The sequence below is a fragment of the Scomber scombrus genome, chromosome 17, assembly GCF_963691925.1.
Source record: "Scomber scombrus chromosome 17, fScoSco1.1, whole genome shotgun sequence".
Taxonomy (NCBI): domain Eukaryota; kingdom Metazoa; phylum Chordata; class Actinopteri; order Scombriformes; family Scombridae; genus Scomber; species Scomber scombrus.
The window spans coordinates 14,137,621-14,164,582 of NC_084986.1; the positions used below are offsets into that span (position 1 = coordinate 14,137,621).

Genomic DNA, 26,962 nt, shown 5'->3' on the forward strand with positions numbered 1-26,962 from the left:
TGAGTTGTTAACAGCCCAACTAAACAGTGATTTTTCCCTCTAAACTTTTCACATGGTTTAATTTCACTAAATGTTCCAATGATTCAATATTTCACCAAAAATCAAAGATTGGAGAAAAAATCCAAAAACTGAAAACAGATTTGTGTATCTGAACTCTTGTGTTTCTTCTTTCCTCTCCATTTAACCATCTCAGATTTATCTGATGACCCTTTATCATTATCCTGCACTTGATATTGCTCAATGACTGTATTAATGGGGAACGATCAAAATTATATTGAAGTTTTCCAAGTATGGGTTTTAAATTCTGAGTCTGTTTCCTTTTTTTTGGTTATACTGTAGACAGTTATACAGTTATACTTGAGCTTTATGAGCAACTTAATGTACTCTTTTCAATGGACACAAATGTCCACTAAGTGATGCTGCCCAGGCTTTTTTTAAATAAATGCTGGCTCATGTTACAGTGAAAAAGATTTTAGTTCCTGTACTCAATCATTCTGTGGTATTTCCATTTGATGTGAGATCCAAGGATTGCTAACATCTCACAGGACTGAAAATGGACTGCAAGAGGATTTTTGAGGCATGAAGAATACATATCCCCAGTGTAGTACAGTAAGGCATAGCTGTGTTTGAGCCCAAAACTGTCCTCTCAGAAAATCTTCACAATTTACTTGAAAGAGTTTAACAGAAGTACAGGAATCACATCTCACTGAAAAAATATTTTGGTTTGATATTTAGGACTTTAGGAAATGTATCTGCTCATGCTAACACAATATCTTAAATTTAAAGTGGCCATTTTTTGTATTGTTATAAATGAAAACCCCTGACTGCAAGATGAGATTTATACCAAGAAAAATCAATACAGTATAACAGAGGAGCTCAATAAATAACTGTTCAATAGGATGCATGAGGTGAAAATAAACACAACAATCACCCTGTTCATATAAAACTAAATTTCAGAATTGAGCCTTATAGTTAAACTGTATTTAGAGAAAAAATATTATAAAGTTAATGCAGTGAACACCAACTGCAGTGCAATAACCTAACATTTCAGTGATTGCAGAAACCTGGAAAGCTCTTATTGAGATAAAATCCACATAATTGTCACAGCTGTCATGGTAACTTCGATATCTGATATCTTAAACTTCATTGTTCCTTTTTATTTATTAATTTTTCCCACAAAAGCCCCTGTCTGCTCTGGCTCAATGAGGACTGGTGAGCACACAGAAACCATGGCAACATTTGAGAGAGGGGAAAACAACATTCTCATGCCCACCTAAAGGTTCCAAAGCTGCCAAATAATGCTTTGAAAGGGGACAAAAACATGCTCCCTGTCTAAGAAGTTATTTTGCTGTTTTTATTCTTGTTACAAATACAGGATATGATGTTCATATGCATCATGTGATTCATAACTAGAGCCTGTATAATAATATGCCCCAAAACATGTGATGACTTATTCACTGAGTCAGAATTGAGACTGCAGCAGCCCTGCATGTGCTGGCTGATTCCATATAGACAAGCAATCTGATGTGAAGGCTTGTCCCATGAGGCAATGCACTCAGCTTATCAACATGATTAATCTTGCTGATAGCACGGTGTGCGTGTGTGTGTGTGTGTGTGTGTGTCTGTGTGTGTGTGCGTGCCTGCAGTGTGTGATGAGTGAGTCCTGCTGCTGGGGTTATGAGTAAAACACTATGAGATATTTCATCACTAGTTTTGTGAATGAACCCGGACACCATTTTTACAGCATCTATGTTTAATCCAATTCATGCTTTTAATTTACAGAAAAAAAACCACATGGTTCACAACCTAATATCTACACTCCTCACCATGTTGCGGTAAGCATGTGTGTGTATATGTGTGTGTGAGTTTGTGTGAGCGGTGGCTGTTGTCCAGGTGAGCGTATTATAGCTGCTGCTCTGCCCTCCTCTGATGACACGTGGATGATTAATCACGGTACTGCGCCTGCACTTGAGCTAAGTGCTGGGAACCTTACAGGCTTGTTGGGGGGGTTAAAGCGGGAAGGACTGCTGGATGACCGACTGTGCTGTCCATGGTGCTGAATCGCCCCTCGGCGTCCCCTCTGTGTTTCTGCGAGGGGACCGACGACACTGCGAGCGTCATCCTCTCTACGACCTGCTCATACCTGAGAGCTCCTGAACACTGGTGCACGGTGATCTCAAGGATGACGGGAGTGTACAGTTTCACCCTCCAGATTTAGTCGGACATCGTCTCAGTGTGACAAGAAGACTTGGATGTAGGACTTATGGAATTAAACCTTAAATGAAGAATCGTCTCGACAAAATGTTTCTGAAGACATCATTTCTCACGTACTTCCACTGGTTATCTATCTACTGACCAGCAACATATTCAGCCCGGCAGCCTTTCAATGAGGAGCCGATTCGTTCCTTCCTCAAACGAATCCCAACATGTCACACAAATGAACTGCAGTCATTTAGTTGCCCTTCAAGCATAAGGAGATCTGCGTTTCTTAATCTCAGAGGAGCGACGATACCCACTAGGACATGGCTCGTCTGCTTGTTTTGCTCAACTCCTTGGTCCTGTTGCTTTTTGGCAGCGGCATGTTCTTGGTAGGAGCAAGTAAGTAAGCCTCAAAGCAGATGAGTCCAGTCAATTAATTGTGCACTTTCTAGCCTTATAAAATGCGCCATTAGCTGTTCTTAAAGTATCATAAAGCGCAAACAAGTGAGTCGGACACAGCTTTTGCTGTGGTTAAATTTGCACATGATAATAGATTATGTTCTTCATTCATACAGATCAAACAGACTGAAATATTATCGCCTGTTTAACCACATTTAGAAGACAGTGCAAACATGTTTCGGTACATGAAAACAAGATGTAGTGTAATTATTTTCTAAAATGTTATATGTGTTTTTACATTTAAATGTGTATGAACTATTTTATTACCTCAATAATAACCTTGGCAGCTTTGCTTGCCTTACATTATGTATTTAATTACAAATCTGGCAATAATTTCCTGGTGAGAGAAATCAGCCATATCCAGCCTTTTCCCACTGTTCTGTGTTTACTCACTTGGCAAACACCTTCCCTTGATCTTGTTGGCAGAAGAAAGCTCATTTCATTCTTAAATCATGGTCCTACTGAACAATGTGCCTTTATAAAGGTCTTAATGTGGGCCAGAATATACAGGGTCATTCACTTCTCTGAGTTAACACCAGTTGCCGAACCAATTTAAGAATCAGTAAAGTCACAGCAACACTTTTTCATTCTGCATATTACAGTGTGGGTTAGTTTATGAATGGGTGAGATAACCTGTGTTAATACTGATTGTGGTTGTGGCTGTACTCCCAAAATACACTGTGCAGTATATTTGTATTTTTTCCATTGTAACCTTACCTTCAGACTTACTGTTCAGGAAAATGTTCCTATCTCTGTGACAGAAATCTTCTTGGTTCTGCCTCTGTGCGCATGCATCTACAGTATCTCTGTCTCTTTATCTACCTGTCTACCTCTATCACTTCCTCTCTCGCCTCTTGAGAGAATGGAGTGCTACATGTGATAGCGCCTTGAGACAATCAGATTGGCACTTCAATGTTTCTGTGGGTGTGTGTAGCGTCTCTCTGAGACAAAACATCCAGAGCTTTTGTTATGTTCTGCTCTGACATGTGAGACGGAACATCTCTGATCCCATTGGGATTTGGTGTGGGGTTGTCAAGAGCAGGAAAAGCTACTATTAAAATAATAAACACAGCATTCATAAATATAAATGTGGCAGTTGCAATAAGCTTCAAAGTAAATTAAAATAAATGTGGAATTCATTAGTGCCATCACTTGCTATGCATGCTATGAGACTAAGGGATTCACAGTGACATGTCATTCTGGGGAAGGTCTAAAATAATTGTTAGTCTTTGGTTCATGGTGAGGTTGTGCATACAAAATTAAACAGTACAATGAAGCAGAAAGAGGGGGTATTTTCAGTGAAGTCTCTTTTATGCGGGTGAATAAGTAGAACTTACCCAAATGATTTAAAAGTGATAAGGACATCAGTGAAAACAGTGAATGCTTGTAAACAATATAATGTGTTTTTTGTTCATCTATCTTGAAGCTTTTCACTTACAGGCATATGTGATGGCTGTATCAGAATGTCACTGAGAAAGTCAAAGTATTTTTCTGACTAAACCAGAAGTATGGTGCAACCTTCCTAACTTCAACAGTACAATTATATCATTCTAGGTCCAAATTGACAACAAATGCTCATATTTACATTTACACTATCTAAAAGCAAACACACTATAAATGGCCATGGCCAGGCTCATATCATTCTTCAAATTGGCAATCTGCTGCTCATGAACCTGGTGACACATTCTTGACAAATAGACGTCCCGTATTAAACCTGAATCTATCAGTGTGAGGCCAATGTTCTCATAATTTTATTGGCTGACATTTTACATATTTGCAGAGAACAATCAGACAACTAATTATTTTTGCACAAACAGGATTTTAGAGTATGAGACAGCAGATCACTTGTTGCTGTCTGGTTTGGATTAAATTAATAGCAAAGACAAATGATGCTACAAGCTCTGTTTGTGTGCTCTTGCAGCCTTTACCTTTTTGGGATGATGAAGCAATGTTAGCTTGCAGCTGAAAAGCCTGAGAGTTTGGCCAAAGATTACATTAACCTTAGACTGGCACCTGGTCCCATCTGGAACCACTGCTATTTTACAGCATCTGAGTCTGTGAGAAAGAAGACAGGGTGTACCTAAAGCAAGGGACATTAAGTGCCCCAACTGAGGTTCTGAAATGTATAGGGGAAAGCATGTGATTTATCCATGCCTGACTGGACGAGTCTTTGCATCTATTGTATATCCATCTACGTTATCCTGTTGTCCCTGCATTAGATAGATACCAGTGTGTTGTAGTAGAGGATTTAACCTAAGATCACAAAAAAGTCACTTCTCCCATGTGGAATTGCATGTGAAACAAAGACAGGATGTGAATGTCACTTTGGAATCGAGCTCTGAGGGGAATCCAGTTCAGAGATGAAACAGGAACATTATTTTCAAAGGTAGTATGGGGGCAGAGAGTGCTGCAGCTGAGATTTTTTTTTAAAACAGCGTGATATTGCTTAAGAGGCCCACTACCCAGTGATTAGTAACACCTTAGAGCAGCTGTGCAACAACCTCCTGCTGTGCAGAGAACATTTAGACTTCCCATAACTGACTTTAAAACCTCTGTAGATTAAGCTGTTTGAAGATTGGCTGGGCAACACATCAAAAATGCAAGTTATTGCCTTTATTCATGATGTCAGTCAATGTATCATTTCAGAAATGGGACTGACACATTATTTTAATTATTTGAAAAGGATCACATCAAACAGCCCTTCAAACTGTCACTTTCTTGGAGATGATTGAGACTGAAATATGATCAATAATACAGGGATACAGTATCAGCACCTTGGTAAACCACAGTGTTTTGCCTTTAAGTGTTTGACGCAGCATTAATCACTCACCTTTAGGAGTTTTATTGCATTGTTAGTGAACTAATCAATCACTTGGAACATTTATGCCAGCTGAATAATGAGCTTCAGACTTGATATTGTCTGTAAAAGTAGGTGCTAGCTCTGTTTTCATCTAGGATATTTACAGAGCAGTTGTCACATTATCATAAGTGAGCAAACATGCTTTTAAAATGTCATCTTATAATTTTCTGTTAAAGATTTCTTGAATGTGGGTTTAGAAATGTAAATTATGATTAAAAATGTGAGAAACAAATTGATTAATTGGCAGTATGAGATGTAAAAACACAAATACTTTTGGTGAAATGCATCATTGTCTTCCAGTGTAGACAGAGATTACAAAATAATCTACAAAGGATTTCTGGTACTAACTGGAGTCAATTAGAAAAGGTCACTGATTCTGCTATCACACTTTCTAAAAGAAATGCATTGATGCCTGACAACCAAATATAGTGTCTACTAACAAATAGTGATAAGAAATAACAACTTTCGAACTGTGACTTAAATTGGAGCTCACTGGATGCAGAGGTGAAAACGTTTTTATTTGCTCATGAGCGTCATCATGTAACCCACATCAGGTGCAAAAAGCAAACACATAAAGGTAGTGATATTACATTTTGACTTGGCTATGCATTTCAAACTTAATGCCTTTCTTCAGCTGCTATCAAACTAAACTCAAGTGTCTCTCCTGCAGATAGTAAAACTGAGATGATGTCACCAGTCAAACTGTTATCCTTGTAAATCTGACAGGTGAAGTAAATCTCCAATTTTCAACTCACATCTCATTTTTCTGTTTCTGCTTGAGGAATGTGTCATTCTTATCCAAAAAATGCTCCCACTCTCTTACAGTTTTATTGTTGGATCATAAAAATCTTTTCCAACCAATCTCTTAGCATATATAAGCAACCAATAAATAAACTATGCGTAAAGCAGTACGTATTGCACGGTTGTGTTTCACAAGCAAATATAGAGGACAAAATAAAAGATGCCATGGCCCTACCTGGCTCTAACAAATTCAGACTGGGCTGCATTCCATGTAGCTTGTCACCCAGTCAGAGATTCACCAGCACTTTCACTATCTCTACATTAGATGGAGAGTATAGCTAATGTGCTGGACATGAGCTATAGGCTATGATTCATCCTGGCATTATGCCCACATCCCAAGGTCTTACCATTTGTTTGCACTGACACACGCCTCAGCCACTATGACCTATTGCTGTTTGATTTCAGATCTTACATAATGCATTCTGGGTCGGAGTGAGGCTCACTTAGGACACGTGGCCAATATCAAATATTGAAGTATATACAATGACACGTATTACCTAGGAAGAGAATGTCAAACAAACTGGAAGGGAATATTGGAAAGCAGACTGGATTTGATATCAATACAAATATTTATGTTAGTAATTCACAGAGCTGTATTGGTTATCTGTCATCTACTCTTGAGCCTGTCCAATAAAGCATAACCAACAGTGATTAGATATTAGATAATTCAGGGCCATGTTGCTTGTCATAATCTTCTAAAATAGTAAATACATCAGTTTTAGTTGGCTTCATCTCATTTTACTCTTTATGTTACTAACCTGACTGAGGTATTTCAATTTGAAAATATACTTGTCTTGCTCAACCACCTGCAACAAAAGCAACATTACAGAGAAAGAGAGCACTTATACATTAGTGATGATTCATGGCCTGTTTCAACTTAACTGTCAGTTGCTCCATCACACATAACTGACCCACAGCCAATGCATCATGGGTATGGGTGCTTCTTTGCTCATGCATGGATGTCTGTAACCCCCATTACCTAAAGGACAATGACTTTCAAGAGAAATGAATGTGTCCTGTCTTAGATAAATGTGGCACCTGATTCTCAACAGTGTGGACTGCATGACACGCGGTGAGGGCAATCAAGGCTTGATGCTGCTTACTTGCTTACAGCCAAATGCTGCTGTCAATATGCAAACATCACATATAACATTTACCATGGTCACCATCTTAGTTTGTCATGCTAGCATACTAACATTAGCGATTTAATACTAAACAAAAACTAGCTAAAGTAAGGGGATCACCAAAGTTATTACAATTAATCCCCAAGGGGAAATAAAAGTTTGCAGCTATCCAACCAATAGTTTTTGCAACTTTTCAAAGCTCAAAAATGGAGGATCACCAAAGTCAAGGGATTAATCCTGTGGAGGCCATGATTGTCTGTACAAAGCAGAGTTTCACAGCAATCCATCATCTAGTATCTTCTATCGGGATCAATGTAGTGGATTTACTGACTTGTCGACCAACATTACCAACCACTAGCACTGCTAACATGGCTAAAAAATGTAATCCTGGTATGTAAAAGCCATATGTAACATCCAAGGAGGGATTTGTTGAGTATGCAGATGAAAGTCAACCAGTTAGTGCCCCAGTAGGTTGTGTTATAATACTGATAATAGATTAAATTATACAATTATTACCATGATTATCAAATGTTCATGACAAAACTGGCAATCGTTTAGAGACAGTCAAGGCACAAGGACACTGGAGTGATTATTGTAAATATATGTATGACTCTGTCCCCATCGCTCTCCAAAGATCAAGGACAATTTAAACTGTGTGTGACTTGCCCGCTCTTTCAACCCGCTGTACATTTATCTCAACACATTACAACACCTGTTTCCATAAAGAGCTTCTTCATTATATGGACAAAATGAGTGAGACTTAACCTTGTGAACTCGATTCCAGTTTTACCAATAGCCAAACTCACCTTTCTCCCTGCTCTTCCTACCGTTGGAGCATTAATGACCTCTTACGCTGTCTATCACGGGCTTAGCCGTAGTCTGGCCTCTTGTTCAGCTCAGTCACTCACCTCCATTTATCAATCTACAAGCATGTCACGAGCTGGAGGAACTGACCTTGACCTCTGTAGATCATAATGCCACAAGGGCTGAAATAGGGAGACTGAAAGGCTTGTATAACCTGAGGGTCTTGAGATCTGCCTCAGTGTCACCTTTTGCACCAAATACAGAGGGCATCATTGATTGTCTCAGAGATAAAACAGACAGAGAGGGAGAGAGAGAGAAAATAGATTAAAGGGGAGACATGGAGAGATAAGAGAAGAGTGATGTCAGAGGGACTGCAAACTGCAAATTAGTTAAAATACCTCTAAATTTCATCATTTTGTCTTTCAGCTTTCTCTCATCAGTGGACTTAGATGAAATATTGTCCTTTCACGGCACATGCCTTTGGCTGTCATCACAAGGCAGCTGTGTTAAGTCTGTGCCCTATGAGTTACTAAAAGCTTTTAAAATGTAAATTGACTGTACAACCTCAAATTAATAGACTTTGGAGTGAACTGCTGTAGAAAACTGTTACTAAAAATCTTACTATCGGTAATTAAAGAGCAGCTATGATACTTTAGTTGCACCTCCCTCATATTTAAACCTTCTGAACTGTAGCACTATTTTGAGGTAAAGCTGCACAGTTTATTCATATTTATAGTAGATTTCTTTATACTAAACATTGTCCTGTCTGGTTCCAACCCCAGGTGAAACTTTTCCTTTTTTCTCACATATTTGACTAGGCAAGATATTTCCACATACTTGACCCACTCCATAGTGCATCAGTTACTTTCTGTGACAACACACAAAGTCCATTAGGCCCACGGTAACAACAAAAAGCCCTGAGGATGGCCTCCAGGTCCCCATCTGCCCAGCCAATCCTATCTTACCTATCCATCTGACCTGAGCGATTGCTTGGAGACTGTAAAGCCGTATGGGCCTTCTATTAGATCTGTCACCCTCTGTTTCTCCTGCCTTTTGCTTCCCAGGCTTCTGTCCCACTTCACAATCAGTGTGTCCAGTGGCAAATCATGATAGATGGCTACAATGTGACGGGGTGAAGAAACGTAACCCTGACCAAGGGAGGTGGACATGAAACGGACACTCTGGTTACTTTAAAAAATCCAGGTTGTCAGGTTGACAGACATAGTGATAAATTCATACATGTATGTGATTTACTAGTGATAGTGTAAGTTAATAATAAAGCAGTGCATTCAAACGGTGAGTACTTAAATTAGTTAAAAGATACAGTGTTAACTGATTTTACTCATTTTTAATCGAAATGCTTGGGCAGAGGAACTCATACAGTAGTGTGCTATTATCAGCAGCTTCCCCCCAGAAACACATATTATAAATATTGCAGTGACCCTATAGAGCATTGAGATTTCCTCTGCAGCTGGTTGTATGCATGACCTTTTGCAGTATGTCCTGTATGCATTTTATGTTCCTGAGAAGACCAATCTAAGAGCTTGTTAAAGTGTGACTAGCACTAAGTCTAATCCAATAGCAAAGGCAGAGGAAAGTAATTATAGTGGCACAACTGTGTGGTACGGCTGTTGAGACAGCAACCTGATGGTTTAAGGGCCTGAGGACCTTGCATTTGAAAACAGAATAGTGGAAAAGAACTTCTCTGAAATCCACATCAACATTACAAAACTATAGAAAGGTATACATAGCTAACTTGATCGCAATACCAGTTGATAAAAACATATTTTGCTGTATTTTGAGCATACAAACACTGTAGCAACATGTCCACAAAAGTCAGACAGTGCTGTGTGTATGATTGATTTAATGAGACACAAATAGGACAAACCTGCTAATAAACATGATATTACTACAACTTTCACACTGTTGATGCACTTGGATGAGGTCGAGGCTGGTGAGGTAAGGGGGCGTTCCAATTTAAATTTCTGACTGGGAACTCCGAAATTCCAACTTCCAAGTACAACTGGAATGCACCGTAAGTTACACATGTTCAAAGTTCCGAAACTTGTGGTGAAGGTAAGCAAAAACGTTCGTGAATGAATTAATGAATGAATGCTTAATTTGCAATGTTACTCCTACTTTCTCTTTGTGATGACATCATATTGTTTGTTTGGACTCAAACATGCTTGTTTATGTAGCCACCAGAAGTTGGCTGAAACACAGCTTTCGGATGCTGGCAAATCAGAACAGAGTGGGCTCATCAGAAGAAGGGGCCATAAAGAGACAGGAGCAGAAACGGCCTGTTTCAGAGAGAGGGTGAACTTGAGGGCTGCATAAAGGGGCACTATAGGATAAATAAAGAGTAAATCATGCAAATATATTCCAGCAGAGCCCCAAAATATAAATATATAACTTACAATACTCATGTACCCCTGAAAGTGAAAAAATGTCACTTTCAGTCACACACAGCCTGGTGCCCCATAGTGCTGCTCTTATTCCTGATTCCATTGGCTAATTCATCCAAAAGCTTGACCATATGTACACTGAAAGTAAGAATGGCCTATTCACTTTTAACACAAACACCTGTGGTGAGTTCAGAGTGACAACATCATGCTTGAGACATTGCAGGTCCAGTTTGGACACAGACAGCATGGATAATTAATTATCTAGAAAAGTGAATGGATTATAACATCTCTCGGTTTCTGTTTCCTCTCTTCCAGACCGACCGCCAGCTCCCGTCAATGTGTCTGTCATGAACCTGCGAGCTGACTCAGCAACTGTAACCTGGGAGGTTCCAGAGGGAGATATAATAATTGGCTTCTCCATCTCACAACAAGTATGTCCTAAACTTTTGATTTAAATCACAGAGACTGAAGAGGGTCAGCAAAACACTGAAAAAAACAGACATTTGACATCCGTTTTATTTTCGGCGATAGCCATTTGTGGTTTGGCATTTGGCCATCATCATGTCTTGTTGAAAATTTTGGCATGCCATTCAGCCAGGATGAAGAATTGCACCTGGAATCCTTTTTCCTTACTATGTCACAGTTCTTGACAGCCTGTCTACCACATTTAAGATATAACAGGCATGGACAACCAAAAGAACATTTCTTTGGACAATGAAATTTGATCACTGAATTCTATAGTGGAGAATTTGTGTGTTCAGTTTGTATCACAAGTTTTACTAGTATACCAAGTAGCGAATGGCACAAAGGCACAAGATCCTGGGTGAATAAAAATGTGTTTGTGACTGGATTAATATTCTTAGGAACCCCTTAAATCTTTGACTAAATCATCCCTTCAAGTATGGAATCAGACTAACTCTTGGCATGACTGATTCGTCAAGGTTGCAGCATGACTTCACGTGTGGCTGCAAAACTACATTTTTTTGGATGAAAAGATTTAAAGAGGCTTAAAAGAAGAAAGCCAATGAATGCTAACACTGAATGATGGAGTGCCATATGCTAATGCAATCATATTAATGCTTTATGCAACCAAAACATTATGCAGTCATTTAACTTTTCTATTCACTAAGAGCAACTGATGGGCTGTATACAACACCCAGATGCCTCCCCTTAGGGCTGTTCATGATGTTATGCAGTTGAATTTAAACACGTTTGGTAATTGCCTTGAGTGTATCTGGTGGTTTAATAATTGCATTATCCATCGTTTACAAAGAGTAGTTGGCTTTTTTATGTGATCTATCAGTCAAGCAAAGCCATAAAATACAGATAAGAAGATATTTGGCTCAAAGCCACTCCAGTTGCAGATGGGCTAGAAAGCACACAAGGCAGAGAGCACTGCATGCAAGCAGGAAGAGGGTCTTGATAACCCCAATAATATTCTGAAAGGTCAAAGACAAAGCTGAGACTTTGAAAGTTTGTGTCTAAAAGTACTTGAATTCAAAATTAATCTGATATTTGACTCCACAACTTTTCAACTTCCAGTCAAAGCTCCATATGGTGAAAATGGAGTGCCGACTGTTAATATAATAAAGTACTCAGCATGTAGTTTTCCAGCACCTTGAACATTTTTTGGTTGGTCACCCCCATCTCATATTGTCATGCCCGATATATATATATATATCTTTTTTAATTTTTTTTTAGCTTTTATGATTTTGGGGGTGTGGTATATAATTGAAAAGACAAAAGTAAGAGAAAATTCAGAAAGTGAAGCAACAAGACTTTTTACAAAAGAGACCACCTTCCTAAGGGACACGCAGGTCTTCATGTTTGATCACCTGATAACCTCATTATCTACTGTATTGATTAGTGTATCTGTCCAGTGCCTCAATTCATTCTGTGCCATTCTTCAAAACCCTAGAGGCAGGATGGACACATGCAGCGATTCATCCGGGAGGTCAACACCACAAGTCGATCTTGTGTTCTTTGGGACCTGGAGGAGGAGACAGACTACATCATCCAGGTCCAGTCGATTGGCCTATATGGAGAAAGCCAAGCCAGTAAGAAGATCCATTTTCGCACGCTCAAGAAGACAGACCGCTTCCCTTCCAACAGTTCTAATCAAGGTAAGCTGACAAAGCCAAGGCCTGACAAACGTCATTTTAAAGATACCTGTGTGGATTCTCGGACAAAAACAAGGGATTTTTCCCCCTTAGGTATGTGATTGAAAGAGTAGACGCTCCTAGTTACCACTTTTTCAGAGAACCATGCTAGGGACTTTGTTGGCCTTTATTTAGGCACAGCTGTGTTTGAGCTAAATGTTAAGGCTGGCATGCTAACATGCTCACAATGAAATAAAAATATGCAAATGTTTAGCAGGGAACATTTACCTGGTTTCCCATCTTATTTTAGCCTGTTAGCTCTAAACATAGTTCACACCTGAGGGTTGAGGGGGACTATCATTAGTTTTGATGGTATTTTGGTCAAAAACCAAAGTATTGGGCAAATTGGAATTTTGACCTGAGGCTTTATCCTCCAGAGACCATGAATGTCAGTACGAAATTTCTTTGCAATCCATCCAATAGTTGAAGTTTCGCTGTGGAACAAAGTGGCGGACCAACAGAAAGGAATGCCAATACTGCCATCCAAAGAGCCACACTCTTTAAATATATAAGACTGCACTGGGTGACATATTTGGCCATAAGAAATAATATAGTCAGTATAGTTTATTTCTCAAAACAAATAGAAAAAATGTCCATACTACTGGTTTTGGATGATATGTCTATTAGCTGAACAGAATGGTCAAGAAGGAGCTCAGCATACTAAGTGACAGTGTCTGTCCAATATGGCTTCATCACTGGTTCAGCAGCGTTGTTGTCCAGTGCAGTGGTGTTACTGTTATGTTTCTTAAATCATTAATAGCACATCTTGGCAAAAACTATATTAGGCTGTGGCTACAAAGACAATACTTTATGGGATTTGTTAATATCAAAGAACTGCCAGACACTGTATTAGCTCACATGCTCTCCTCAAGTTAACGAAATGCTGTAAAGTATGTCAACATGCAGTATAATGACCAGGTCAAAAGGGTGCTGCAGATGTTTTTTCAGTGTTTTGTCTAACTCTGTTACATAAAATAATGCCTTGCATTTAATTCTACACATTCTGCCACAGGCCTTTTTGCTGAGGCACAGATGAGAGTAACCCATTACAGACACTTTTCCTCCTCTTGCTCTAAAGCCTCTTCGGGCTGTTGAATGCTTTTAAGCACCCTGACACTGAAAATGAGGTACAGTAAAGGCTAGCGCCAACATAAGTGCAAGTAACCTGAAGCATCCTCTCACAGCACCTCTCCAGGGGGTCTGTCTGCCTCTTGCCAGTTTATTTTCTCTAGACACCGATTCATTATTGACAGACTCTCCAAGCATGTCTACTGGCAAGCTCCTCTGAATTTATGCAACTCTATATCACTCTGGGTGCCTAATCAGGATTCTGACACACACTCTAAAACACTTCAGATTCAGTGTCTGGGCTCGGCTCATGGGCTGAAGGAAATATGAAGACCATGACAAATAGAGAATAGGTTCAGTAGCTCTCAATTTCTTGAAGCACAGATGAGGAAAGGGTGAGAAAAAGCTATTTGCTCTCTATTATTAGCAGCTGGGAAGAGTCTACATTTCAGAAGAACCTCCTCTGCTAATTTGCTCCGCATTAGTTTGGGATAATAGATTTACTCCTACAATAATGTTGGCTTGCATTTGACAGTCATCTAGAAACTGACCCAATACTTCCTACATTGTTTCCTGCTATTTTATGATCTGGTTGAGGTTGTGAATATGGGAAATGCTGATGCAAGTAAATCACAAATGTTTCCCTTCAGCTGACTCAGGTTGGCTACCATTAGTAGAGCTGGCAAGATCGGCCAGTGAAAAAGAAAAAGAAAGAAACAAATTCAAGCTCAAGTTCAAAAGAGTGTGCTGCCCATTTAGCTAAAAAGGGCACTGACTTAGCATCCCTTTCCTGTTGTTTTACAGTAAATTATTTTTTGTGTTTGTTTTTGATGTAAAAAAAAACAGAAAAAGTTGAAAGCTAACCAACAGTCAATATGTGAACAATGTACTGAGCTAAAAAATACTTATGGACAGTGAGATGGGCCTCACTACTTCTTTAAGACTCTTAGAAAAGATTCACTATGCACCATTAATCAGGATTTGTAGCCTCCACCCCCTCCTTCCCCCCAGAGTCATCCAAGTGGGTCAGAAAAAACAGCCCATTCAATGGATGAGCTTCATTTGTGGGAGTTTGTTTTGGTAAGTGTTGAAGCAATCGGTGTCAGCTTTCCATAAATCTAATACCAGCACTGCTGACTCCTCGTGCCCCAGTTTGAAAGTCCCTGCCAGTCACATCAAGTTTCTTTATGTACAGTAACCCATGCCATGATTATTGCTCAGCCTCTCTTTTTATCTTTGGCTTCTTATTTTGACACTCATACTGTCGACAATGATTTTGTGGACTGAACAGTGACAGACATCACCTGTGAAATATCCACAGCTGTTATTTAGTTTCATCCCTCTTTCAGATAAAGAACCTACTGTAGTTGACAAAGACAAACACAGTAACCTAATTAACTGTGCTGGTGTGACAAAAAATGATGCCACAAGTGCAATCAGTAAAACAGCATAAGAAAGTAACAGCAGTATCCATTACATAATAATACTACAAAAACAATGATCATGATGCTACTTCTAAGAACTACATTTGATTGCATCAATTAGATTAATTATTAATCATAACTTCCATTCTAATTTGTTGCATCAGCTAGATGGTTTCCTTATGTGGTCTAGGTTATGGGCATAAAATACCAAATTAATTTGGTCCTGGACCGAAATTCTTAGTGGTGTACAGCATTTCCAGGAAGTTCACAGACTTAGCTGTCTGCCTAAAGAGCTTATGCCTCCTTCGTCACATAAGGAGTTACTAGCATTACCAGTTTCTGTTAACATTCACGTTGTGTTTATGACTCAGATTTCCCTGAAAGAGAAATGTATCCAGCATCGTGCTTTATAATGCAAAAAATCTGCCTAAAAAGGGAAAACAAATATGGATGTCTCATTACAGCCGAAGACAATCTAACTCAAATGTAATGGTTATACTGTAGTTCTCCATTGACAGTCCACACAAACCAACTCTGCAATCATGCATCAACACTTTCATATAAACATGGGAATCATTCATCTATCTACCATTCAGCTCACATGACATGAACATAGCATTAAAATCTCTTCTTTCTTTCTTTTTTTTTTTTTTTACTTCAAATGCAACCATTGAGGTAATAAAGCATTGATTAGCAACAGTTGTCAACCTATTGATATTTTATGGTTATCGTTTGTCTGAAGAGAAAATGAATATTACCAATTGCACCTCTAAATAAAATTACATTAGGTAACAGTACAGGTAGTTTGTCTTACATGTACCTAATTCCACTGCTTAAACTGCAAAGATGCAAAGTGACCCATTTTCTCCAACCATTCACCCACTTTTTAATAACAGAATTAGGTCGTCTAGTTGTACGATGGCCTCTAAATAGGTTATAATATATTTTTCCAGGTTCAGCTTTGAACTTCCTTATTATATCATAATGAGTCCTTAAATGACGTATAGGAACATCTGATTATAATGAGGGTGCAAGAAAAGGTTACATCAAAAAGATAACAGACAGATAACAGGGCAATCAATGAGAGATCGGAGCCACTTAATTTTTCAGTGCACCATTAATTTCTAGATCTAAAAATGAATTTCCATCATTTGCTGAAAATTTACAGCTTGGTCGGCTAAGAGCGTTTGTTTTTGCCAAATATGAAAAAAATGGTTGCCTAAAATTCCTAAAATAATGTTACTACTTAAAATATGTTATTCTTCATAAACCTTAATGCACCTTACAGGAGCTTAATGTGACATGTTTTGTTGAGGTTCTTGCTTCTGGCCATTGAGCCTTAAAAAGCCTTTTTTAATCTAGCTGGCTCCGACATCACAGAGCCATTTCAGAGATCCTTTGTCACAGCCAAGTGGCTCCTATTGAAAGCAAATTGATTTACGGTATATACCCGACATCCCAAATAGCTAGAGCTATGATACCCAAGAATCAATAGTGCTTTTGCTTTTTTCTTGAAAGCAATTCTTTTATAATGTGATTACATATTAGTACATATGCCACTGAATGTATGCCTAGATGGAATCAGAATCTATCTATTTCATGAGAAGCATTTTCTGGCAAGATATGGACCATATGTTGCAGGCGAATTTGAATATAAATAGGCTACTATAGACTTTTTTCCCCAGGATCAATATTGCCTTTTAAAAGTCTAGCTCAGTTTCATTAGTTCCACAGAAAGCTTTTAATCAGAATATGTATTTACGTGCTTTGCCTGCCCTTCAAGAGTGAGGTATGTTGTGCTATGCTTAGAGGAGCAGTGCTTTAACACAAGTGAAGTTACTATATGTCTGTGAGAATTCAAAAATAAATAATTTTACTGAATGTAAGTAAAAAATTCCAGCCTAATACTTATGTTACTATGGGAGATTGCCTTCTGTGCTAAAAGTGTGCAAATTAATATATGTGTTAGTATTATCAGTGAGGTTACAGATTTATACAAATATGATGAAAAATAATTATACAGCAAAAGACATGAAACTGTTACCTGCTGCCACCAAGCACTGTGTGATACTTCAAAGAGATGCCATGTTGTCTTTGCTGGGTCAGAGACTACACATAGGCTCTCCATTAAAAGCACTGGAACAAAGATATGCTGCATACTGCTCAGTCCCTGGTAAATAATTCTTTGGGTTTGACAGATAGAGATTTCAAAGACTTGCTCTGTAAATCACTTTTTCAAAACAGAAATCTAATGGGGAGAATGTATTTGATTGTATGATGATACCCCATAATTCCAGGGGATATCATCATTATGAATTGTATTTTGATACAATTTTATTATCTGCTTATGTAGCTGGGGTCTGTATTTCGATACAGCAAATCAAATCTTAAATAAAGCGATAACAGCATTCGATAAGTGACATTCAACCATAGGCAGAGCAGACGGTCACACTGAGCCTGATAGCATCCTGTTACACAATAAAAGAGATTTTGGTTTAGCCATTACTTATCCCTGTTCGTGACAGACTGTCTACCCACGACTTGTACAGTTGTGACCAAAATTATTGGCCTGCCAGGAATTATGGAACATTTTCCTAAAATTCTTCCCAATGTTTGCAGCATTGATAAAACTCGATATAATCAAACATTCACCAGTGCTTTTTAGTAGTTTTGGTACATTTTGGAATATAAAATAACATTTTAGGCTAGTTTTATATCAAATATAGAGCAAAATTGGGATTTCAAAAATATTAGCCCCCATGATGGGGTGGTCAATAATATTTCCCCCCATGTGAATTCTTGCCTTCAAAAACACACTTAAGTAACCAAACAGCTTTCAAACCACACCTGTGCAGTCAATTGGCTTCCTAACAACACCTGAACATTCAATCAGCATAAAAGGACTCCAAGGAACAGGGCACTTGAACACATTATTGAGAGGAACTACTTTTACTCACCATACCAAAGACAAAGGAAATCAGTCTTGAGCTCAGAAAGAAGATAGTGGAGGCTCATGATAAGGGGGAAGGCTATACTGCCATGTCCAAGTGTTTCACAGTGTCTAGAACCGCTGTACGTTGCATCATTGCCAAGTACAAGGAGTCAAATTCTGTAAGAAACAAACCTGGGCGTGGTCGTAAGCTCAAGATTTCAAGAACTCTATGAGATGTCAGCAAAAATCCCCGGACATCTGCCAAGATGATTGTTGCTGACCTGGCCTCTTCTGGAGTTGATGTTTCAAAGAGCACAGTTGTGAGGGCTCTCCATCGTGGTGGGCTTCAGGGCCATCGTCCAAGAAGAACCCCTTTACTCAAAGAGCGGCACATCAAAACCAGGCTGAGGTTTGCCCGTGAACATTTGAAAGGTAAAGATGAGTTTTGGAAGTCTATGCTTTGGTCTGATGAAACTAAACTGGAATTGTTCGGGCACATGGATGCTGCTTATGTTTGGCGAAGAAAGGGAGAGGCCTTAAACCCTAAGAACACAGTTCCCACAGTTGAACATGGTGGTGGGAGCATCATGCTGTGGGGCTGTTTTGCAGCCTCAGGCACAGGGAGCCTTGTTCGGGTGCATGGCATCATGAAAAAAGAAAATGATGTTGACATTTTGAGGGATAATATGCAGAAATCTGCTCGTAGTCTATCCTTAGGTCCTCCCTGGGTCTTCCAACAAGACAATGACCCAAAGCACACATCGGAATTGGTCCAACAGTTCCTGAAAGATACCAAAACCAAGGTCCTGGAGTGGCCCGCACAGAGCCCAGACCTCAATCCTATTGAGGATCTGTGGCGGGTGCTCAAAGTGAATGTCCATGCTCGGAACAATTTGCAATGGAAGAATGGGCCAAAATCCCTCAGGAGTCCTGTGCCAACCTAGTAAAGAACTACTCTAAGAGGCTGTTGTCAGTTGTGGCTCAGAAAGGGTACACTATTGATTATTAATGGCCAGGGGGCTAATAATTTTGGATTTCTCATTTTTGCCCTTTTTTGTTTTAACTCATTGTATCAATAAAATATCCTAATCAAACTTGTCAACTTTTGTCTTTGTAGCGTATTTGTTTCCACAATAACAAACACGTGTTGTTAATGGCCATTTCCATGGAGAAATCAAGAGTTTTGTCTAATTTCATAAGGGGGGCTAATAATTTTGGTCACAACTGTAGTTACCGCAGTTTGTCTACTTTGTCCCAGTTCCATACAAAAAAGCCAAACAGCTCCTCAGCTGTAAAAATGTGCTGCTTTTCTTTCTCATATCTGATAGTAAACTGAAAATGTGGGTTATTTGAACTGTTGCTTGGACAAACAAACAATTTCAAGACACCACCTTGGGCTTTAGGAAATAGTAAGTCCTTACATTATAGAGCAAACAACATTGAGACAATTAGATTAATTCATAATGAAAATCATTTTTAATTGGAGCTCGACTGTAATATCAAAGATAATCTAGATAACTAGACAACTGTGAAGCATGTATGATAATCTTAAAGCAATAAACTTTGGCATTGTAGTGGGTCAACAAACTGTTAATAATGACAAAATGAGCACAATGGTGTCAGGAGAACTACCTAAATGCTTTTAAATTAGGAATTTAATCCTAATGAAACCGTAAAAGCTCAATTAAAATTAAATCCCAAGGAGACACAATATAAGAATAAAGCAGATGATTCATCTTTGTGACACCACTGCAGAACCCCTGGTGTGTCACTACATGGTTTCAAGACAGTTCACAGCCACAAACAACATCATGGGATTCAGCATGAGCAGAAGGAAGGTGAACTAATTATCTTAAACTCTGGTCTACAGGAGTCAGCGCTATCCACTCATAGTCCTCCCTCCTAAAATCACAGAGCATAGTTGAGTGTGGTGCAAATATGAAATATGTATGATACAGCAGGTCATTTGGAAATTGTGTTCACTCCCTCCGTATTATAAATCCTCCACTGCATCAAATATGCATGTGCATATACAATACAAATACATACTATTTATCAGTATACCAAAGCACTTTTTGATGTGAAAAGGGAAAACTGTAAACAAGAAAAAGAAGCTGATCTGTAAAGTCTTGCTTTTTCATTATTGATTCATTACTTAAACAGCCTTTGATGTTGACCCCCCCAGTTTCTATACAGTATGTCTTGACCAACCTGTGTTCAGAAATACGTCAGCATGCAGACAGTTAAAATTTGTTGCAGGAGATATCAAATGCAAAGAAGCAATAATTATTGACATGCTAGAAAGACCAAAATGCATTAAACTCTTTTTTTAATATGCAGAAGAATTAGTTTATTATTGAGTGATTGAGCTCAGTCAGACAGAGGAGATGTGGGATTTAATAAACCGGAGAGACACTTGCAGTACTGAGGCACCAGCCGTACTCAGCACTGACCTGAGTCCTGACCTGCCATTTAGGTGTAATCTGCAGACTGATATCAACTGTAAAACTCAACGTGCAATGGGAAGAAATAGAAAATGGCAAAGATTAATCTTAATCTAGGTTCGTAAGGATGAGTTCAAATTTTTTCAAGTCTATCTTAATACAACTCTCACACGCAATATGTATTACAGAGTGACTATGTTGTAAGAGATGGGGGACAAAATCTCTGATCCTCATTCCATTCAAAAATGCATGCTTATGTTCAGCTGAAACTAATATTAGGCCTTAGCAGTGCCAGTTGCTGATGCTTTTAGCTAATAGGTACTGTATATTATGAAAAATAGTTCACATTACTAACAAGACATAAAAATCATGGGGGTACAGTATCATGTGAAGGGAGCTGACAGTCTGCCATTCAGGGCCTGTTTCTTGACAACTTGATTCACTAAAAAAGCCAATTGGGAAGAGTGGTGCTCTGGAAGAGATCCATCCATCTGGGTTAAGAGATAGTTTGGAGAGTGGAAATAAACCCATATTCAATCCACTTAAAGGAGGATTAATGTTACAAGATTGATATGTGGTAATGCCCACCGCATTCACTGACTACTACAGTTTTTGTTAAATGGCACAAAAGTCATGAGAGATAAATGGAGTGTCAGATTTCTGCAAGTCCCAACTGACTTGATCTGAGTTCTCCCATTGTCAAGGAATTCATTAAATATAGTCCTGAAACCAATACCACTGTCAAGGTTCAGGTTTGACTCATATTACGTCAAAGACAACTATACAGTAATGTTTGTGATTTTGTTATATAGATTGCATTTTAATGTACAATGTATTTAACATTTAGACTCCCCATACAAACAAATGAAGGGACAAATACTTTGATGCTTAGTATTTAGTAATCAGTACTGACTATAACTGTCCTGTCTCTGCCCTCTACTAGATGACCCCGCTGTACAGGGCCTGGACAAGTCCCGGCATCTACAAACAGGAGAGATGATCATAATTGTAGTGGTCTTGATCATGTGGGCAGGTAGGTTTGTAAACTGTGTGTTATTCATTTTTAAGAAAAATCATGCAATACAGAAAGGATTAAGGATCAAAGAAAAGCACCTTGGGCACTACAATGTGCAAAAAAATGTACAGATGTTTTATTAAGTAGTAAATGGTATAATAGTTCACTGGTTGCCTGGCAACCTCAAGATAAAAACAAGACTCAGAAGTCATTGCTCCAACACTACCTGTCTTATAACAACTTGCAGTTTTTACATGTTTTTGTAAGAATTTAACGAATAAGATAGGTGGACTTTTACCTTTTGGCAGAGCCAGGTTAGGTGTTTCCCTTTATTTTCAGTCTCTTATCAATGCAAAGCTAATATAGTTTTACATTTTACATACAAACATAAGAGTGATATCGATCTTCTCATCAAATTCTCGGAGGCGAAGCAAATATGTGTATATCCCAAAATAGCAAACTATTCCTGTAATAACACTAAAGTTGAAACATATAGGTATATGTATTTTTCATTCAGTTGCTTAATACTGATATTTACTAATGGGAATGCTTTTTTTCCCTTTTTTGAACAGCCTAATTGTAAATCCAATAAGATTTAATATCTATGAATCCAATCCAAAGCATCATATGTTATTGAGCAGTTTTTGTCAATAGTAAAATTACATTAAAATCTTGCCCAATCAGCTAAAAGATAATGAGGCCTTTTAAATGTGTTAGCGATTATCGTCAGCCTCAATGAAGACTAATGATGCATGGCTCTTACAAAGGTTTCGCACTGTAGATGATCTTGTAGCTACATCAATACATTGACACAAATCAATAAGCCACTAATCAATGAACAGTCATCTAGCAGACCCTAGAGTCCAAAACCCTGTGTAACTCACACTCCAAAATACATCACACAACTGTGAACATCCTTTCCCTTTTTTTTTTTTAACCAACATCGCGCTTTTCTGAGCATTCTCTTCAACATCTAAGTATGACTTTCTACTCTTCAGAGGAAGTGCGCTGATTAATGAAGTGTTGAGGTACAATGAGAAGTGGTATATCTGACAGGCTGGCAGGAGCAGGTTTTCCCACCCCTGAGCAACACTGTGACTTGTTAAGTAATACTAATGAGAGGAACCAAAGTAACACAGAGGCTGTGAAGAGTAGGAGTGAAAGAACTGAATCACCTCATGTTGGGTGTTTATAACAGACAGCTCATTTGTAGCCAGTGTAATTTAAAGTCAGATTTACTATATTCCCTGCATTTGCGAAGCATTCAGCACCTTCAAAAGTTCAAAATCCACAAAACATACTTTGTTCATGTATATATAATTTATTTGTTTCTTTCATGTTTTCACTTTTTAATCGAATTGCAATCTTTTATTGTTTAACTCTGTTACTTTCCACTGCATGGACTAGGTCTGAAAAAATTAATTGAATTGTGGAGTAATTAGATATTTGCTTCTATGTGCATGAAATATAATATACAACATTGCCTAATGTTTCTGTGCTGTAATGGCTTTGATCAAAAAAGAAGAAAGAAAAGTGCTTACAGTAAAATGTACCTTTAAAGAAAATCACCACATTTGCAAAAAAGTTTTTGCTGATATGAAATGTCACTTTACTTTGCATCCATTAAAACAACACTGCAATTATATGTAAAGCATTTAAATGTGGACAAATGCTACAATAATCTAACAAAGCAGCGAAGCAGTGAAACTGGCCATCCCCAGCATCGCTCTGCAAGGCGATGACATCTACTGTAGCTGCATTAATGCAGATGGCTTACGTGATGCACAAATAATTTGTTAATTAAATTAATCACGTTTATCCTCTGAATGCTTCGCGCAGCTCCCTAAAGTAGTTCTCATCACCAGTGTCAGTTTCTGAATATTTAATGAAAGTGTTCTCATATAAATTCATAACCTCAGTGAAGCAAGGAAGTTAATTGTGAGCATACAGTATTTATCCAAACTGGTGGCAAAACTGAATCTGGCAGATTGCAAAATGCAACAACAAAAATTCCAGGGAGAATTACTGTCTTCGTAGCTTTCAGATAAAGGCACCGGCATCACACTCCCTTGGGAGCAGAATTCCATTATCCACATGGCCTTTCAACATGCTCAGTTACAGGAAGTGGTGATATGTCTGTGAGTGACAGTTGCCGCCTCATGACTAAATTACTATCCTTCTCTGTGTGTGTGTGCGCGTGCGTGTGTGTGCTGCATACGTGCCTGCGTCTCACCCCCTGGCAGCTGTTATTGCCCTGTTCTGCCGGCAGTATGACATCATCAAGGACAATGACTCCAGCAACAATAAGGAGAAGGCCAAGCCGTCGTCAGAGAGGAGCACACCAGAGCATCACAGTGGAGGACTGCTCAGGAGCAAGGTGAGCACGATACCTCTGAATGTAGTGTGACAATCAGTTCAGGATTATTTTGTCTGAATCAGTTTGTTGTAAAATATTAGCACATGCAAGTGTCCAGCACACCTTGAACTATAAGACGGCAAAAATACTGCTGCAGGGTTGAAACGTTTGTCAGACAAGAACAAGAACTTAATATAACATGACATTGCAAACAAAGAAGTTTATCTCCTTTTTTTTCTCCATTATCATCCAACTTAAACAACGAAGGTGTAGCCCTTAAATGATGGTATCACGAGCAATAAAACATAAAGTACACTTCACCTAAATCCCATTTTAAATAGACTTTTGCTGATATCATACCTGAACGAAACTGAGATATTTGACTTTTGATTGAACTCTGATACACACAAGGCTCTACAACATGAGGCAACACAGTTTTTCTTTGTAATTGTAATTTTAATCGGTCTCAAACACCTACAGACAAATATTTCCTTGTAAAGACTAAAAGGAACAACAAAATAAGGATTTCACTTCACTAATCTGGGGATGGCTGTGCAACAATGTTCCAGTTAAAGATCCTTCTGTTGAGCTGCTCTTAATCCATATTGGCAAGTCTGTATATATGTCGAATGTGTACTGTGCAGTCCTGATCCTGTTTCTCTCTTTGTTCTGTGTTGTGCTGTTTTTTTAATGCATCTTGCTGCAGAAGCAATTCCCTCTGCTGAAGATGAATGTTAATGTAATGTTATCGGTGTGCTCAGCCAACTCATGCTGCCATGATGTGCCCACCTCTTTGGCACATCACAGCCACCAACTTGGTGATGTAGCATATTAACCTAAATACTGCAGTTTTGTAGAACACAGGGGCATCTGGCTCTGCTCTACAGGGGGGAAAAGAAAAGGCGCTATTATGTCATGATTAATGATGTATTTATCATGAAATGATGCTTGATCAATAATTAAAATATTGCCCAGTCATGGTGTATCTAATGCCTGGCTCCAAATGGAACAAACCTAGAACCATCTCTGTGTTTTCCTCTTGTATACATTCTCATCCCTGCCCCCATGATTAAATTCAAGGCAGGAGCTCACATTTATTTATTAAATTATATTTGCATATAGAGAAAAAAAGGGAAAAAAAGAAACTTCTTATAAAATGCCATCCGCAGTGACAAGAGACCTTACTCTGTAACATGACATGAATATAAATGAATTCCTTTATATATTTTAGCAAAAATCCATAAATGCAGTACTTTCTGCTATAAATATATAGTTTAATGTTTGCATGAAATAATTACAAAGCTTATTCGTCAAGCTTGACCTTCATACTGTATGGCGATTCATTGTTATTATTGTCAGAAAAGAGTACTGCTATATATGACTGCACAACACAAGTCAAATGCAACTTCATCTTTTTCCACTGGGAAAAATATGCATCTTGCATCCAAAAGTGCACTTAATGGAAATGGTATCTTTCCTATGCATGTGATCATACGAATGTTTTAACTGCATTCTCCAACAGTGTTAAATACTGCAACACCAACAAAAAACAACATAAAAGCTGCATGTATGTTAGAGGAAATAGAGGAATGTACTACATGTTCTATAATATTACAGAGTTTGGCTTTAGGTTCAAAGCCTAAGGCTGAGTCAGTGAAATTATCTAGAAGTCTCTGCCAAGAAAAACAAAGAGACCAGGCACTGGTGAAGCTTTGAGTGTGTGAGAAATGTCTTTAAAAAGTTACAGACAGCAGTGGAAAGATACAGACGGGTGACAAATTTAAGCAAAACCCGGAACAGGTCTGAATGCTTGACCCTTACTGTGAGGCAATCAGACATTTTGCAGGTTTGGTTTGGATCCACTCCTCCCCTTAGAAGGAAGTGTCCTTTAAATCAATACAAAGTTGTTCTATGTGATCACCTTTATCATACTATGAAGCATTTCTATCCTGATGGGAGTGGTGGACTGGTGTTCATTCCAGTTCAGTTCAGAAACTTGTAGAATCAATGCAAAGGTGCACTGAAGATGTTCTGGCGGCACGATGTGGCCCAACACCTTTCTGGACACTTAATGTTGGTTTCTTCCTTTCATTTGTCACTCGTCTGTGCAGTCACAGCTCAGTAATGAGGCCACGACCAATCAATAATCGAGGTCATTTGCATTGTGAGTGTTGACCTCTGGCAGGATTTAACGTGGCAACATATCGAGTTCTCTTATGTAAATTAGCTGAGGGGGGTAATCGTTACAGGATTATTCATTGTCTTGTCTTATCTTTCTTTCCAGTTCTCATTAGGTGGCTGGATGTTGATGTAAGGTTTCTAAGGTTTCTGCCAGGGAAGTTCTGATCAGGACTTGAGAAACTCTTTTAAATATCCACCAATTAACTCACTTGGTTCAATTTTGAGGAAGCCTGGGGTGGACCTGGGTGTGTGTGTGTGTGTGTGTGTGTGTGTGTGTGTGTGTGTGTGTGTGTGTGTGTGTGTGTGTGTGTGTGTGTGTGTGTGTGTGTGTGTGTGTGTGTGTGTGTGTGTGTGTGAAAAATAAGTAACTAACATTTCTTTTGCCAGTATGTAGTATGTAGTACTCCTTAATGTAAGAGGGGAAAGTAAAATAATAATGATTTTTATTTTCTTGTGTCTATTGCAGTTTCATCCTTCTGTGCCATCTATCAACATAATTGAAGTCTGAGAAGAAAGAAGCCAAAGTTAGATTTCTCTCCCTCATTTGCATCAATGTATTTTAATTGTTCTCACAGATGAGAAAATACAGTTGAAAACAATGTAAGGTTTCTGTTGGGTCATCAGTGATGAAGGCTGGCCAGGTATCGCTGGTTTAACAAAAGACACATGCATGCACATAGTATTTGTAGGAAAACTCAACGGTGAACTACAGATACACTCCAAAACCCATC

General features: G+C 38.6%; 1 protein-coding gene across 1 annotated transcript; it reads left to right on the top strand.

Annotated features, from left to right (window-relative positions):
• Positions 1 to 2,522: 2,522 nt before the first annotated feature.
• On the top strand, positions 2,523 to 26,739 carry fndc4a (fibronectin type III domain containing 4a). The gene is made up of 6 exons (XM_062437510.1): positions 2,523 to 2,598; positions 10,968 to 11,083; positions 12,571 to 12,775; positions 21,623 to 21,712; positions 23,938 to 24,071; positions 26,698 to 26,739. Exons 1-6 carry the CDS (start codon positions 2,523 to 2,525, stop codon positions 26,737 to 26,739), a joined length of 663 nt encoding a protein of 220 aa, XP_062293494.1.
• Positions 26,740 to 26,962: the final 223 nt, after the last annotated feature.

Bases quoted from the DNA above. Each gene is read 5' to 3' on its own strand.
- fndc4a (XM_062437510.1), top strand. From the start codon at position 2,523: ATGGCTCGTCTGCTTGTTTTGCTCAACTCCTTGGTCCTGTTGCTTTTT. The intron at 11,084-12,570 runs GTATGTCCTAAA...TCAAAACCCTAG, and splicing joins GCTTCTCCATCTCACAACAA to AGGCAGGATGGACACATGCA. The intron at 21,713-23,937 runs GTAGGTTTGTAA...ACCCCCTGGCAG, and splicing joins GGTCTTGATCATGTGGGCAG to CTGTTATTGCCCTGTTCTGC.